Source organism: Symphalangus syndactylus, chromosome 13, assembly GCF_028878055.3.
Source record: "Symphalangus syndactylus isolate Jambi chromosome 13, NHGRI_mSymSyn1-v2.1_pri, whole genome shotgun sequence".
Classification (NCBI taxonomy): domain Eukaryota; kingdom Metazoa; phylum Chordata; class Mammalia; order Primates; family Hylobatidae; genus Symphalangus; species Symphalangus syndactylus.
In genome coordinates, this window is record NC_072435.2 from 38,602,763 (window position 1) to 38,619,350 (window position 16,588).

General features: G+C 43.5%; 1 protein-coding gene across 5 annotated transcripts in view; it reads right to left on the minus strand.

The window, feature by feature from the left end:
• LOC129460885 (zinc finger protein 799) overlaps positions 1–16,588 on the minus strand; it is a 64,782-nt gene that overhangs the window by 8,204 nt on the left and 39,990 nt on the right. The window contains exons 1-3 of one of the 5 annotated variants that reach the window (XM_055239378.2): positions 15,607–15,622; positions 1,059–1,173; positions 315–412 (exon numbers count right to left, since the gene is read on the minus strand). The exons of 1 other annotated variant lie outside the window; for it this stretch is intronic. In XM_055239378.2, the coding sequence (XP_055095353.1) occupies positions 315–356 (42 nt within the window). In that variant the 5' untranslated portion in view covers positions 357–412; positions 1,059–1,173; positions 15,607–15,622. Of the gene's footprint in view, positions 1–314; positions 420–1,058; positions 1,174–2,778; positions 5,506–15,606; positions 16,280–16,588 lie in introns of those variants that run through there. 3 more of the 5 variants (XM_055239379.2, XM_063616100.1, XM_055239381.2) reach the window with 3 other exon arrangements.

A 16,588-nucleotide genomic window follows, 5' to 3' on the forward strand; every position in this document is an offset into this window, starting at 1 on the left:
AAAAAAAGCAAAAAAACTGGTCTTAGCTGGAGGTGGGGGCATTGGCCTCAGGCCTCTCTGCCATAGTCAAAGCTACTCTTACCCTTCTATGCTTTACAGGGATATTTAAAAACAAAATACTCATGTTTGATGAATCCAGGAAAATCACTCAAATTCAGTGTTTACGTCTATGAGTGGAAAGGAAATTGTAAGGCACTTACATTTTATAGCTCAAAAGGAAAAGCCCAAATATCTATCCCTCCCAGACAATGAATGTCATTTAATTACTATTTCCATGATAGTAAGTGATACAGTAAAAAATAATTATATTTTACTTCTTTAGCTGTTGGAAAGTCCTGTCCCACAGAATTTAGCATTCATCTGTCAAACCCATATAACAGGAATAGAATAGATTTCTCCATTGTCCCAAAATCTCCACCCTATAAAAAAGGAGAAGTGCACTTTTGTTAAATCTGTTTAATTCAATGTACATACTACACTTTCTTGTAAAAATGTATTCCTTTTTTGCAGCCATAATGGAAGAGGGTTTTTTCCTTGGTAGTAGTTATACTACTAAGTCCTGAAATTCCATCTGAAATCATCCAAAAAACAAACCCACCTGAGAAAGATACTACACAAGCTCTGGGGCAAAAAAAATAAATAAAGCTTTTAAAAAATGGAGTAGAAGATTACATATACCATTTGTATTCTGAAATCCAACTCTTTCTAGAATTACATATACAATTTATTTTCTGAAGTCCAATTCTTTCCAACTTTGGGTATACTTTGTCTTCAAAGTATACAATAACAATCTCTAATCATAGGATGTATTTTACGGTTAATCAAAAATTTAGGCTGAAAAGAGTAAACATATCTTTTCAAGCTAACAAACTCAGGAATGAGGAGTGCTGACTGGAACACAGAAAAGTCTAATGCAAGAATCAGGGCGGGTCATCCTATCACCTGGGACATCCCTTAACCCTATTCTGGTCACCACCCTCCCAGGAGACACTGCCTTGTGTGCTTTTCAGGATCTTGCACTACCTCAACGGGCAGGTTCTCCAGTCCTTAGATATAACTTTCTCTCTTTTAAGTCTGAGAGAGTCCAGAAGGCAGAAATCATTGCTGGTTTTTTTCCTGTGGAATATGACCATGAAATTGGCTGTTCAGTCATGTGTCTCCAAGGAATGGAAACTAGGGTTGAGAAGAAAAGGTGAGTGTCCCAGGGGTTAGCTTTTTACAGGAATTATATACCAGAAGATTCCTCCCATCCCAGTGGATCCAGTTGCTCCCCAGGGGGCCCCACCCTCCATCTCAGGCTGTCCCCTGGGAGGAATGACCCAGGGGATGATATTCACTGGACCCTCCAAGACACTTGGCAGCTGTGGACATCCATTTTTTTTGAGACAGGGTCGGCCTCTGTTGCCCAGGCTGGGATGCAGAGGCACGATCATAGCTCACAGAAACTTCAAACTCCTGGGCTCAAGCCATCATCCCACCTCAGCCTCAGTAGCTGCGACTACCAAGCCCAGGTAACTTTATAATTATCATTTATACTAGAGACAAGGTCTTGCCATGTTGCCCAGGCTGGTCTGGAACTATTGGGATCAAGCAATACCTCCGCCTTAGCCTCCCAAGGTGCTGGAATTACAGGAATGACCCACCGTGTTCAGGAACCCAAAACAATTCTTTCGAGAAAAAGCCATACATTGATAGCTGAAAACAAGATGACAAACTAGTGAAATATCGCCTGGGGGCCAAAGAGTTCATACTGTTGCTGTGAATTAAGGACAGAAAGTTGGCCTGCGGAAGTCTCTGGAAACCAAGAGATTTGCTGCCACCCCTAGGAGGAGTTAGGATGAGACAACACAGTGGTGGATTTGAGACCCTGCTGCCCACATCTTTGGAAGACTCAGAGGGGAAACAGTCGCCTTTGGAAAGAAAGAAGGGACTGAGGACCACGGAGACCACAGCTCCTCCCACACACAAACCCCACACAAGAGTCTGGATTCCGCCTGGTGACTCGTTGTCACCGTGCAGCCTCCTCACCGGGTTCACAGGAACTGTGAGCCAGGCTGGAGGCGAGATTGCCGTTAGGTATTAACCAGGTGCCCTCAGCCCCGCTGCCTCACCCGGCCGCCTCCCTGAGAGTCAGGTCACAGCAGACGCTGACCGCCGGCTTCCCCATTGTGCCTGGGGATAAGATCTCTAAGAGCTGCTCAAGAGTCGCCGGAGTTCTGTCTCAGATCTTGAATCCCAGCGGAAAGGCTGGCGCCAACCAGGCTGAAGTCGCCACGAGGGAGCCCATTCAGCAGAATGCGGTTTCTTCACCTCCTGTCCCAGGATTCACCCCTCACTTCCCCACCAACCAACGACCCCACACCCAGCCGCCCCTGTCCAGACCCCAAATCCCTCAGGGAGGCGGATCTGGGGTGTCCTCCCCTCTCCTCCTATTAAACTGTTTCTGCTGCAGCCCTCAGCGTCTCGGTGCAGTGACTCGGGCCCCGAACCTGTGTTGGTTACAGCCTCACAATCTGGGGAGACGTGGGGCTGCGGGCGCGGAGCTGCCCAGAGAGGGCGCCGGGGCCGCAGTCGCCGCGCAGGAACGGGTCAGGACGCCCGGGGTCCCGGCTGCAGGCCCAGCCCCACCCTGCGGCCGAGGGCCGACCTACGCCAGGGGGACCCGGGTCCGTAGATCCCGGAGTCGCCCGCGGGGAGGCCCGGGTCCAGCCACAGCCGATCACGGCCGGTTCCTCCCAGCCCCTCCCCCGCCTCGGGACGCCGGCCCCGCACACGCACCATTTCCCGACTTCCGCGGTGTCCCAGGTCCTCCCGACGGCTCCAGCTGCCAATGCGGGTTCCAGCGGGACAAAGGCTGCCACAGAACTTCCAGGTCGTCTCTCAGCTACAGAGCCGAGCGCCGAGCGCAGGTGGGTGGAGAAGACGCCGCGGGCTTTTTCAACCACACACTCCTCTGGGCAGCGCGCCTGATTGACAGTTCCCACGAACCCGCCCCACGGCCCTGATTGGATAGGGCGTCAGGCCGCGCCCCCTGGGGACTGATTGACAGAAGACGAGATCTTGCACAGCTGAGTGGAGCTGGATGAGCAAGTTCCTGACACAGCCCTTGGCAGGGCGGGCTTCCTCCCTGCACTTTGATGTGAATCCTCCCGGGGGATATTTGCGCTTAAGCGGAATTTCCTGCCTGTACTCAATAGGACCTCCTGCTTCTTCCTCCTGGACACGGACTGACAAACCAACTAGACTTTTTTTGTTGTTTTTTTCGAGAGAGAGGGAGTCTTGCTCTGTCGCTCAGGCTAGAGTGCAATGGTGGGAGGCTCACTGCAACCTCCGCCTCCTGGGTGGATTCAAGCAATTCTCCTGCCTCAGCCTCCTGAGTAGCTAGGATTACAGGCGTGCACCACCACACCTGGCTAATTTTTGTATTTTTTAGTAGAGGCTGGGTTTCACCATGTTGGCCAGCCTGGGCTCAAACTCCTGACCTCGTGATCCGCCCACCTTGGCCTCCAAAGTTCTGGGATTAGAGGTGTGAGCCACCGCGCCCGGCTCCAATTATACTCTTTTTCAATGAAAATTTTCACAGTTTTTAAATGTACAATTAAATTATTTTTTACTATAGTCACTCTGTCGTGCTAGCAAATACTAGGTCTTATTCATTCTTTATAACTACTTTTTATACCTATTAACCATCCCCACTTCCCCCATACCTACTCCTCGCTACTACTTTTCCCAGCCTCTGGTAACCATCCTTCTACACGTTTTTGGTTGTTTGAGACGGGTCTTGCTCTGTTGCCTAGGCTGGAGTGCAGTGGGGCCATCATGGCTCACTGCAACCTCTACCTCCCAAGCTCAAGCAATCCTCCTGCCTCAGCCTCTCAAGTAGCTTCAGATTGTTCACTGTTGGCATAGAAAAATGTTATTGATTTTTGTATGTTGATATTGTATCCTGCAACTTTACTGAATTTATTTCTCAGTTCTAATACTTTTTTGGTGGAGTCTTTATGTATTTCCACATATAAGATCATATTATATGCAAACAAGGATAATTTGACTTCTTCCTTCCCAATATGGATGCCCTTTATTTCTTCTTTTTTTTTTTTTTTTTTTTTGTCTTATTGCTGTAGCTGGGACTTCAAGTACTGTGTTGAACAACAGTGGTGAAAGTGGGCATTCTTATCGTGTTCCAGATCTTACAGGAAAGGCTTTCAGTTTTTCCTCATTCATTGTCATACTAGCTGTGGGTCTGCCATATATGGCTTTTATTATGTTAAGGTATGCTCCTTCTATACCCAGTTTTTTTTTTAGGGTTTTTACCATGAAGCGATGTCAAATATCATCACAAGCTTTTTCAGTACATATTGAAATGATTATATGGTGTTTGCCCCTTATTCTGTTGAAATGATACATCACATTGATTGATTTGCATATATTGAACCATCCTTGCATCCCAGGGATAAATCCTACTTGGTCATGATGAATGATCTTTTTGGTGTATTTTTGTTTGTTTGTTTGTTTGTTTGTTTGTTTTTTGAGACGGAGTCTCCCTCTGTCACCCAGGCTGGAATGCAGTGGCGCAATCTCAGCTCACTGCAAGCTCCGCCTCCCAGGTTCACGCCATTCTCCTGCCTCAGCCTCTCCAAGTAGCTGGGACTACAGGCGCCTGCCACCACACCCGGCTAATTTTTTGTATTTTTAGTAGAGACGGGGTTTTACCGTGGTCTCAATCTCCTGACCTCGTGATCTGCCCGCTTCTGCCTCCCAAAGTGCTGGGATTACAAGCGTGAGCCACCGCACCCAGCCTGGTGTATTGTTAAATTCAGTTTGCTAGTATTGAGTTGAGGATTTTTGCATCAATATTCATCAGTGACACTGGCCTATAGTTTTCTTTTGCTGACATGTCTTTGTCTGGTTTTGGTGTCAAAGTAATACTGGCTTTGTAAAATAAGTTTGGAAGTATTGCCTTCTCCTCTGTGTTTTGGAATAGTTTGAGTAGGATTGGTATTAGTTCTTTTTTAAATGGTAGAATTCAGCACTGAAGCCACTGGGTTCTGGGGTTTTCTTTGCTAGGAGACTTTATTATGGCTTTGATCTCGTTATTTGTTATTGGTCTGTTCAGGTTTTTTATTTCTTCATGGTTCAATGTTGCTATGTTCTATCTGCCTAGGAATTTATCAACTTCTTCTAGGTTTTCCAATTTATTGGCATATAGTTGTTCTTAGTTGCATTAATGATCCTTTGAGCCGGGCGCGGTGGCTCAAGCCTGTAATCCCAGCACTTTGGGAGGCCGAGGCGGGCGGATCACGAGGTCAGGAGATCGAGACCATCCTGGCTAACACGGTGAAACCCCGTCTCTACTAAAAATACAAAAAATTAGCCGGGCGTGTTGGCGGGCGCCTGTAGTCCCAGCTACTCGGGAGGCTGAGGCAGGAGAATGGCGTGAACCCCCGGAGGCGGAGCTTGCAGTGAGCCGAGATCGCGCCACTGCACTCTAGCCTGGGGGACAGAGCAAGACTCCGTCTCCAAAAAAAAAAAAAAAAAAAAAAAAAAAAAAAAGATCCTTTGAATTTCTGCAGTATCAACTATAATGTCTCCTTTTTCATCTCTTAATTTTATTTGTTTGGGCCTTTCTGGTTTTTTTCTTAGTCTCCCTCAAGGTTTGTCAATTTTGTTTGTCTTTTCAAAAAACCAACTTTTTGTTTCATTGTTCTTTTGTATTGTTTCTTCATTTCAAATTCATTTATTTCTACTCTGATTTTTATTATTTCTTTTCTACTAATTTTGAGTTTGGTTTCCTCTGGCTTTTCTAATTCTTTAAGATGCATTCTTAGGTTGTTTATTTGAAGGTTTTCTCTTTTTTTTTCTTTTTTTTTGATGTGAGTTTCACTTCACTCTTGCAGCCTAGGCTGGAGTGCAATGGTGCAATCTCAGCTCACTGCCACCTCTGCCTCCTGGGTTCAAGCAATTCTCCTGCCTCAGCCTCCCAAGTAGCTGGGATTACAGGCACCCACCACCATGTCTGGCTAATTTTTTGTATTTTTTAGTAGACAGGGTTCCACCATGTTGGCCAGGGTGGTCTTGAACTCCTAACCTCAGGTGATCCACTCACCTCAGCCTCCCAAAGTGCTAGGATTACAGGTGTGAGCCACCGCACCCAGCCTGAAGGTCTTCTTCTTTTTTGATGTAGGTGCTTATATCTATAAACTTTCCTCTTAGTACTGCTTTTGCTGTATTCCATAGGTTTTGGTATGTTGCATTTTCATTATCATTTGTTTCAAACAACTTTACAATTTCCTTCTTAATTTCTTCACTGACCCACTCAGTGATCAGAAGCATATTGTTTAATTTCCATATGTTTGTATGGTTTCCAGAATTCCTCTTGTCATTGATTTCTAGTTTATTCCATGTATTCTCTGACACAATTTAAATTATTTCAATTTTTTTGGAGTGTTTTAAGACATGCTTTTTGACCTAACATATGGTCTAACCTTGAGAATGATGCATGTGCTCGGGAAAAATATGTGTATTCTGTAGCTGTTGGATAAAATGTTCTGTAAATATCTATTAGATCCATTTGATCTATAGTGTAGATTAAATCCCATTTAATCTTTCTTTTGTCTGATTTTTCAATATATATTGAGATAATCTTTGTCGATTTACTGTCTGGAAGATCTGTCCTGTGCTGAAAATGGGGTGTTAAAATCTCCAGCTATTATTGTATTGGTCTCTCTATTTTTTATTTTTATTTTTATTTTTATTTATTTATTTTTTTTTGAGGCAGAGTTTCGCTCTTGCTGCCCATGCTGGAGCGCAATGTTGCAATCTTGGCTTACTGCAGCCTCCTCCACCTCCCAGGTTCAAGCAGTTCTCCTGCCTGCTGGGATTACAGGCGTGAGCCACCATGCCCGGCCCTCAGTGCCAGTCTTAAAGACAGCAGCCTGAGATCCCAGTATAAAATCCTACTCACTCAGTTATCATCTTTGTATTTTCCAATTGGTATGGGGAGTTTCCAAAGGTCTGAAACAAGGCTCTCTGTTCTATATCATCTACAATAACTCAGTCCCGGTCAAATTTGGCAGGAATTGCCTAAAAATGTTGCAAAATACACCAAAAGCCTGCAACCACCTGGTAAAACAGATTATGATTATGACATACCATCTCTGATGGTTAATACTGAGTGTCAACTTGATTGGATTGAAGGATACAAAGTACTGATCCTGGGTGCCTCTGTGAGGGTGCTGCCCAAAGAGATTAACATTTGAGTCCCTGGGCTGGGGAAGGCAGATCCACCCTTAATCTGGTGGGCACAATCTAATCAGCTGCCAGCGAATATAAAGCAGGCAGAAAAGCATGAAAAGGAGAGACTGGCCTAGCCTCTCAGCCTACATCTTTCTCCCGTGCTGGATGCTTCCTGCCCTCGAACATCAGACTCCAAGTTCTTCAGTTTTGGGACTTGGACTGGCTCTCCTTGCTCCTCAGCTTGCAGACAGCCTATTGTGGGACCTTGTGATCGTGATCGTCTAAGTTAATACTTAATAAACTCCCCTTTTCATATATATATATATATATATATATATATATATATATACACACACACACATGTATATGTATATATATGTATACATGTATATACATATATACGTATATATACATATATACGTATATATGTATATACATGTATACATATATATACATATATACATATATATATATATATATATATATATATTTATCCTGTTAGTTCTGTCCCTCCAGAGAACCCTGACTAATACACCATCTAAATCCTGGGGGAAAAAAGTTGGAGAGAAAATTTCCTCTAGAACCTAGGGTATTCAAAAGCACTCAGGTATACTGGGGAATTGAGACAGCCCCATGCATGCACAGGAAAGAACACATTTTCACAAAACACATGATAAAACCCTCATTTTCAGCTCTGGCTGATCCCTAGGTTTAATTAAACAGAAAATAAATGCTAAAGTAGGGTTTTAAACAGCCTGACTGGGTTTTCAAGGAATGCCCCAACACAGAGCCATCCACAAAGACTGAAAGAGGTAAGGTTTTTGTTTGTTTCATCTTCTTTTTTACTTTTAGCTTCTAATATTCCAGAAATCTCTCAGAACACTGAATGAACACGGAGGAAGAGACATCAGTGTCTACAATGAATAGGGACTACAGTCTCTGCAAACACAGTTTGAAAATGTTACTAAACAAATTACAGCCTTCAACAAACATAAATAGTAAACAGTAAGCATAATTTTGTTTCAATACAAACAAAATTGTGAAGAATACAGAGAAACATGAAAATGTGGCTCACTGATGGAAAAAGTTTAATTGAGATAGGTCATCTCTGAGAAACCTGACACTGGACTTACTGAATTAAAACTTTAGGGCCGGGTGCGATGGCTCATGCCTGTAATCCCAGCACTGTGGGAGGCCGAGGGGGGCAGATCACAAGGTCAAGCGATTGAGATCATCCTGGCCAACACGGTGAAACCCCTTCTCTACTAAAAATACAAAAATTAGCTGGGTGTAGTGGCATGCGTCTGTAGACCCAGCTACTTGGGAGGCTGAGGCAGGAGAATCGCTTGAACCCAGGAAGCAGAGGTTGCAGTGAGCCAAGATTACGCCACTGCACTAATGTCTGGTGACAGAGTTGGACTCTGTCTCAAAAAAAAAAATAAAAAGTAGAAATTGAGCCATATAGCATTTATGCAGGTGCAAGGTACAACGACTGAAATGAAAACATCACTACAGGTGTTCAACAGTTGTGACTGACCAAAGAAAAACATCATCTAAAATGAAGACAAAACAACTGAAATTACCCAGTCTGAGAGGGGAAAAAAGGAACAAGGATGAGAGAATGTGTGACTGGTATACCTGCCTTGCCAGTAATGTCAAAAGAAGTTCATCAGAGTGAAGAAAAAGGATACAAGTTAGAAATTTGGGCTGGCGCGTGGCTCATGCCTATAATTCCAGCACTTTGGAAGACCCAAATGGTAGGATCGCTGGAGCCCAGGAGTTCAAGGCCAGCCTGGGCAACATGGTGACACTCCAACTCTATAAAAAATAAAAAATTAGCCAGGCATGGTGGCGCACAGCTGTGATACAGGCTACCTGGAAGGCTAAGACAGGAGGTTAACTTCAGCCCAGGAGATGGAGGCTGCAGTTAGCTGTATTCTTGTCACTGTACTCCAGCCTGAGTAACAAAGCAAGACCCTATCTAAAAAAAAAAGAGAGAAAGAAAAAACAGAACTAGAACAAATCCTGGTCACACACATACAAACATATATACACAATACATACAAACATACATATGCGAACTACATAAAATATATGAAAAGAATTAAATGAAGGCACAAGAAAACTCTTTCCTTTTCTAGTTCCTATCTGATGTAATAGATGTTTGTTCAAACTAATAATATCAACAATGTATTGGGCCAATGAATGACAGTGATGTTATCTGGGATACGAGGGAAGAATCTGGAACACTGTGTTATACAGGCACTATACCAGAAGCCAGTATGGTGTTATGTAAAACTAAAGGTCCATTCATTGTGAATGGAATACTCAAACTCTAGGGAATTTACTGATAAAATTTAAGAAACAATAGCTAGTTGGGTAGCTCATGTCTGTAATCCCAGGACTTTTAGGAGGCCAAGGTGGGAGTTGAGCCCAGGAGTTCAAGACCAGCATCAGCAACATAGTGAAACCTTGTCTCTATAAAAAATTTAAAAATATCTTGGGCATGGTGGCACATACTGTAGTCACAGCTACTCGGGAGACTGAGGCAGTGGGATCTTGAAACCAGGAGTTTGAGATCACAGTCAGCTACGATTGTGCCACTGCACTCCGGCATGTATGATAGACCCTGTCTCAAAAACAAAAAGACTCTGTCTCAAAAAAAAAGAAAAGAAAATGAAACAAGTAGTATAGTATAGTAAGTCTACTTACTCTACTTCCATTTTCATAAAATTTCATTTGACATAGTAATAGACTTACTATACTAATAGAAGAAAGAAAGAAAATGGAATCATTAAATGCTCAGTTGGAAGGAAAGGAGGCAGAAAAAAAGAAGTTGAAAAAACAGACAAACATAACACAATTACATATGTATGTAGTAATCCAACTATATCAGTTGCCATTTAAACATGTATTATCTATAGATATCAATATAAAACAAAGAATGATAGAGTAATAGGAAAAAACAAGACCCATGAATATATAAAGAAAACTATTTTAAATAGAAAGACACAGATACATTAAATACAATGGTATAAAGAAATATATGCCATTTTAGCCCTAATCAAAAGGAATATGGAACAGGCTACATTAGATTCAGATAAATCAGGTTGTAGATCAAGGAAAACTACAAGAGATAGAGATACTTCATAATGATAAAGTGCTCAATACTAAAGACATAATAATCCTTGATATGTATGTCCAGAAAATAGAGCATCAAAATGCAAAGGTGGCTGGGTGCGGTGGCTCATGCCTGTCATCCCAGCACTATGGGAAGCCGAGGTGGGTGGATCACCTGAGGTCAGGAGTTCGAGACCAGCATGGCCAACATAGTGAAACCCCATCTCTACTAAAAATACAAAAAAGTAGCCGGGCGTGGTGGCAGGTACCTGTAATCCCAGCTACTCGGGAGGCTGAGGCAGGAGAATCACTTGCACTCAGGAGGCAGAGGTTGCAGTGAGCCGAGATCACGCCATTGCACTCCAGCCTGGGCAATAATTGCAAAACTCCACCTCAAAAAAAAAAAAAAAATGCATAAGGCAGCGGTCCCCAACCTTTTTGGCGCCAGGGACTGGTTTTGTGGAAGACAATTTTCCCATGGAATTGTGCTGTAGGGGAATGGTTTCTGATGAAACTGTTTCACCTCACATCATCAGGCATTAGATTCTCATAAGGAGCGCGCAACCTAGATTCCTTGCATGTGCAGTTCACAATAGGGTTTGTGCTCCTATGAGAATCTGATACCACCACTGGTTTGACAGGATGCACAGGCAGTAATGCTTACTGCCTGCCGCTCATCTCCTGCTGTGCCACCCAGTTCCCAACCAGCTACAGACCAGTACTGGTCCACAGCCTGGAGGTTGGCAACTCCTGGCATAAGGCATAAATTTATAAAACTGCAAGGCAAATACACAAATCCGTAATTATAGTTGAAGGAGAACAATTCCCCTCTATCAATAATTGATCAATTCAGTAGAAAAATCACTAAGGACATAGCTGAACTCAACAGCATCATTAATCAACTGGATTTAATTCATATGTATTTATAGAATACTTCACTCAACACCAGAGTACACATTCTTCTCCAAACTAGAAAATATATTCACCAGGATGGACTATATTCTGAGCCATAAAACCTACCTTAACAAATTTAACATAGATATTCTATAAAGTATGCAATCTAACCATATTAGAATTAATCTAGAAACCAGTAATAGAAACACAGTTGAAAATCTTCCAGAAAGTCAACATCTGAACAACAAACATCCAAAATACATGAAGGTCAAACCAAACTGTCAAGAGAAATTTAAATATTCTGAAGTTGATGAGAAAACTATATCTTAGGGCCAGGCACAGTGGCTCACGCCTGTAATCCCAGCACTTTAGAAGGCCAAGGTGGGTGAATCACTTGAGGTCAGGAGTTGGAGACCAGCCTGGCCAACATAGCAAAACTCCGTCTCTACTAAAAATACAAAAAATTAGCTGGACATGGTGGTGCACACCTGTAGTCCTAGATACTCGGGAAGCTGAGGCAGGAGAATTGCTTAAACCCGGGAGGTGGAAGTTGCAGTGAGCTGAAATCATGCCACTGCACTCCACCCTGGGCAACAGAGTGAGACTGTGTCTCAAAAAACAAACAAATATATATACACATACATACATACATATATATACACGTACATATATATACATATGTATCTGTGTATATATCAGTGTGTGTGTATATATGTATTTTAGCAAAAAACACTTCTCATAGAGATGAGATCTATATTCCCCAGGTTGGTCTCAAATTCCTGGGCTCAAGTGATCCTACCACCTTGGCCTCCCAAAGTGTTGGGATTACAAGCATGAACCATAATGCCAAGCCTTAGCGAAATGTCTGAAATGTAGCAAAGGCAGTGTTTAGAGGGAAATTCAAAGAACTGAATGCAAACTCTGGAAAATAAAGATCTAAAATCAGTGCTCTAAGTTCCATTTTGAGAAACTAAAGAAAGAACTCCAAGATAAATCACTTAGAGGAAAATTACAATGACAATATATTAATGAAATTGCAAACAAGATATCAATTAAAAACATCAATAAAATCAAGAGCTAGTTCTTTAAAAAGACCAAGAACATTGCTAAACCCACAGCCAAGCCAACTAAGAAAAAAAAGGGGGCCATCACTACTATTCCTATGCACATTAAAGTGACCATAAGGGACTATTCAGAGCAATTGCATGTCTACAGATTTGTTTAATTACATGAATGGGCCAATTCCCTGAAAGACAAAATCTACCAAAACTCACAAAACTAGACCCATGTAATACAAACAGGCATAATCTATTTAAAAATTTGAATCACTACATAACAAATGTCCCAAGAAAAATGAACCAGACCAGGATGGTTTCACTGGTGAACTCTGGCAAACACTTATGGAAGAAATGACATCAATTTTCTACAATCTTTTCTGAAAAACAGAAGCAGAGGAAAATCATGTTATAAGGCAAACATTGCCCTTACACTGCAACTAGATAGATGTTACAGACATATCTCCGCCATGTAAGAATATAAAAGGAAGACTGCTATCTGCAAACCAAGAAGCAGGCCCTTACTAGAGACTTCATCTGCTTGAACTTGGAAACCCAGCCTCTACATCTTTGAGAAATGTTTGTTGTTTATGGTATGCAGCCCATGGTAATCTGTTATAACAGCTTGAAGTGACCACACATCAAGGCTTTGAAGTCTATAGTAATGAGGAGTGTATGGTATTAACCAGAATGACTAAAAGAGAAACCAATGGAAAATAGCCAATTCTAAAACAAGATCACCAATTTAAGACACAAGAACCTATGACACGCAGGTATTAGCAGGCAATGATACAAATGGGAGACACATCAACACAAAAGACAGGGACAAATGGTTATCTTCAAGAGAAAAATCCATTTTCTGCTCATCATCTTCACATACAATAATCAACTAACTGTACACCTGCCTGTTTTGTGAATTCTTATTCACTTGATATTGCCCCAGTTTCCATTTTGGTTTTTCGTTTTTGTTTTTTTTTCTTGAGACAGAGTCTCACTCACTCTGTTGTCCAGGCTGGAGTGCAGTGGCTCGATCTCAGCTCACTGCAACCTCCACCTCCCAGGTTCAAGCAATTTTCCTGCCTCAGCCTCCTGAGTAGCTGGGACTACAGAATTGCACCACCACACCCAGCTAATTTTTGTATTTTTAGTAGAGACAGGGTTTTACCATGTTGGTCAGGCTGGTATCGAACTCCTGGCCTCAAGTGATCTGCCAGCCTCGGCCTCCCAAAGTGCTAAGATTACAGGTGTGAGCCACTGTGCCCGGCCCAGCTTCCATTTTGAATTTGCTTTGAACACTCTCCAAGCAGAAAATGGGTTTGTAATCCCAGATACACTTTCTTGTCCTCTACCTCCTCCTCCTTCCTCAATGTGGTTAATCCAGATATCTCCCTTACATAACCATCTTTCTGTCACCATGTCCCCATGGGACAGCTAAATACAACTTGCCCAACTCATCCCCCACAGCCCACATGGACTACAGACATGTGTAGCAGTGACCACCTCTCAGTCAAAGCCTGACTCTGGGGAACTTGTGCATACTTCCTTTTAAACACACCAATTAGAACTCCCCAAGAGAAACCTGGTTGGGTAACCCCTGGGCCCCAATAAAGGCTTCAGCTCATGAGTCCCCCTCCCTCTCTTGTTCCGCACATACTGGTCGTGTCCATGTCACTCAAGACCAGTAACTCTTGGTCTTCGAGGCATGCTAATCTCTTCTCTCTAGGATGTCTACGTAAATGCACTGTTTCTATTATTTCCTGTATTTTGTTGAGTTGCCTGTTCTATGTCGCACCTGACCAACACATCTGAACCTAAGTTCTATCCAGGTCAAAGCTCTCTTGGTAGGGTTGTCTTGGCTGTGGCTGTCTTGGTAGAAATAAAATAAAAATTGGTCAGAAAAAAAAAAACCTACAAAATGTCAGCAAAAACAAGTGTTCTTGAAGAGGAACACTTGGTCACTAGTCTGACATTTAGGCATTATTAGGCCCCAACCAGGAAAAAGAAAAACCTAAAGGGTCACATTTGGCTGGCTTCCAAATTAATCCACCTGGGGGAGGTCTTCTGATCCACGGCCCACATCCTGTCCCTGAGTAAACAATCTTATCCTGGGCCGGGGGTGGTGGTTCACGCCTGTAATCCCAGCACTTTGGGAGGCCGAGGCAGGCGGATCACCTGAGGCCGGGAGTTTGAGACCAGCCTGACCAACATGGAGAAACCCTATCTCTACTAAAAATACAAAATTAGCCAGGCGTGGTGGTGCGTGCCTGCTTACTCAGGAGGCTGAGGCAGGAGAATCGCTTGAACGCGGGAGGCAGAGGTGACGGTGAGCGGAGGTTATGGTGAGCTGAGATTACACCATTGCACTCCAGCGTGGGCCACAGAGCGAGACTCCGTCTCAAAAAAAAAAAAAAAAAAAAAAATCTTATCCTGAGTCCCTCAAATCATATCGCGAATTCTTCAAACTGCTGATATTCTCATTAATATGTAAGCTACTGACATCAAAAAGGATCCTGACTTGTTTCCAAATCATGAAGTTTTGCTGATTGTCTTCCATGTAGAGCCTTTTAGCCTGTATGTTGTCATGTGTAACCAATGTTTATAACCTCTGAATTGTACCCTCCAATGAAAAGGACAATTCACCAATAAGGAGTCCCCCTCCCTTCTCCTAAAGGTTCTTAGGAAAGTGTCCGATTTGTAATGGAGGTTGGAACATCCAAATTTGTTGGTGTGTCTTCCTGGGTCAATCTTCAAATTTGGCCAGTAAACCTACATAAAATGATTTCTACCTCAATAGCCTTAATTTAGATCAACAGAAGGCTCTCAGAGAGGCACAATTTCAGAAAATGAAAGCCCACACGGGAAAAATGTTCCGCACCAATGCTAATCAGTAAAAACCAATATATACTCATATGGAGATAAATAAAAGATAAATCTTTGTAAGGAATAAACACACATGCGTACAAGGTCAGACAGGTAATGTACACATGCCATTAGAATTTCCTAGAAAACTTAAATTTATCCATAATCTACGACCAGCAGTGGGAATATTGAGGAGAGAAAGTTACCCCCTGGGGAAGGCTCTGGAAACCAAGGGAGTTACTGTGACCCCTATAAAGAGTTAGGCTGAGGAGACAGGACGGTGGATTACAGGATGGCGGACTTCAGACTCTGCTGTCCAGGGGAAGCGTCCGCAGACCCAGTAGTCGCCCGCAGGGAAGTCTGGGTCCCGCCCCAGCTGGTAACGGCTGGTTCCAACCAACCCCTCCTCCCGTCTCCGGACCCCCAGGCCCCGCACACGCACCATTTCCTGGCTTCCACGGTGTTCCGGGGTCCTCTCTACGGCTCCTGCGGCCTGTGCGGGTCCCAGTGTGCCAGAGGCTGCCACAGAACTTTCAGGGCGTCTCTTAGCAACAGAGCCGGGAAACAAGCGCAAGGAGTGGAGAAGATGCCCTGGGCTCTTGGAACCTCGCACCCTCCTCGCGGCAGCTCCCTTATTCACGGTTCTCACGACCCCACCCCACGTCCCTGATTGAGTATTGTACCATGTCCTGCCCCCTGGAGAACTCAGTGACAGAAGAAGATATCTCGGTGCTGAATGGAGGCGGAAAAACAGGTTCCAGACCCAGACTCTCACAGAGCGATCTTCTTGCCCAGTGGTTCCCAGTGCTGTGACCTTATCCTGCCCCATGGGACATTTGCATGTAGGCAGAATTTCCTGCCTGTACTCAGTGAGCTGTTATTACCTCTTCCCCTGGACAGATCACAAGTCTGTGCTGGGAATCCCAGACCACTGTCCAGTGGAGCCATCCCCTAGCCTCAGAGCAGGAGGGGAGCCCAGGCCACACAGGCCACACTGCAGCAGGAGGGAGGGCCTGATATTCTCCAAGGATCAGGAATTTGGGATGAGGCTGCTGGCGACACGGCCAAGCCTTTCTCCCACCTTATCTCTCAATCTACTACTCATTTTCAGCTCAAAAAATAAAAGCACATCAACAATGAAATAAAACAGTTACATGCATGGAAAAACTGGAATTATAAGGCAACAATCTTCTATAAAGGAATGAAAAGAGAAGAAAGGAAAAAACATGAACTAGCTCAAAGAAGCAGCCTGCTGAACCCACAGTTCACAAGCAAACTCCCTTTCAGGAGGTCAAACAGATTCCCAAGCTTAGGAGCCAAACTCTGACTCCTGAAACAATCCAGTGATGAAGCAGGGACATGGAAAGATTTAACTTTTGGCACTCAACTCGCCCTCCTATCCTGCTTGCACACTGTGGAAACAC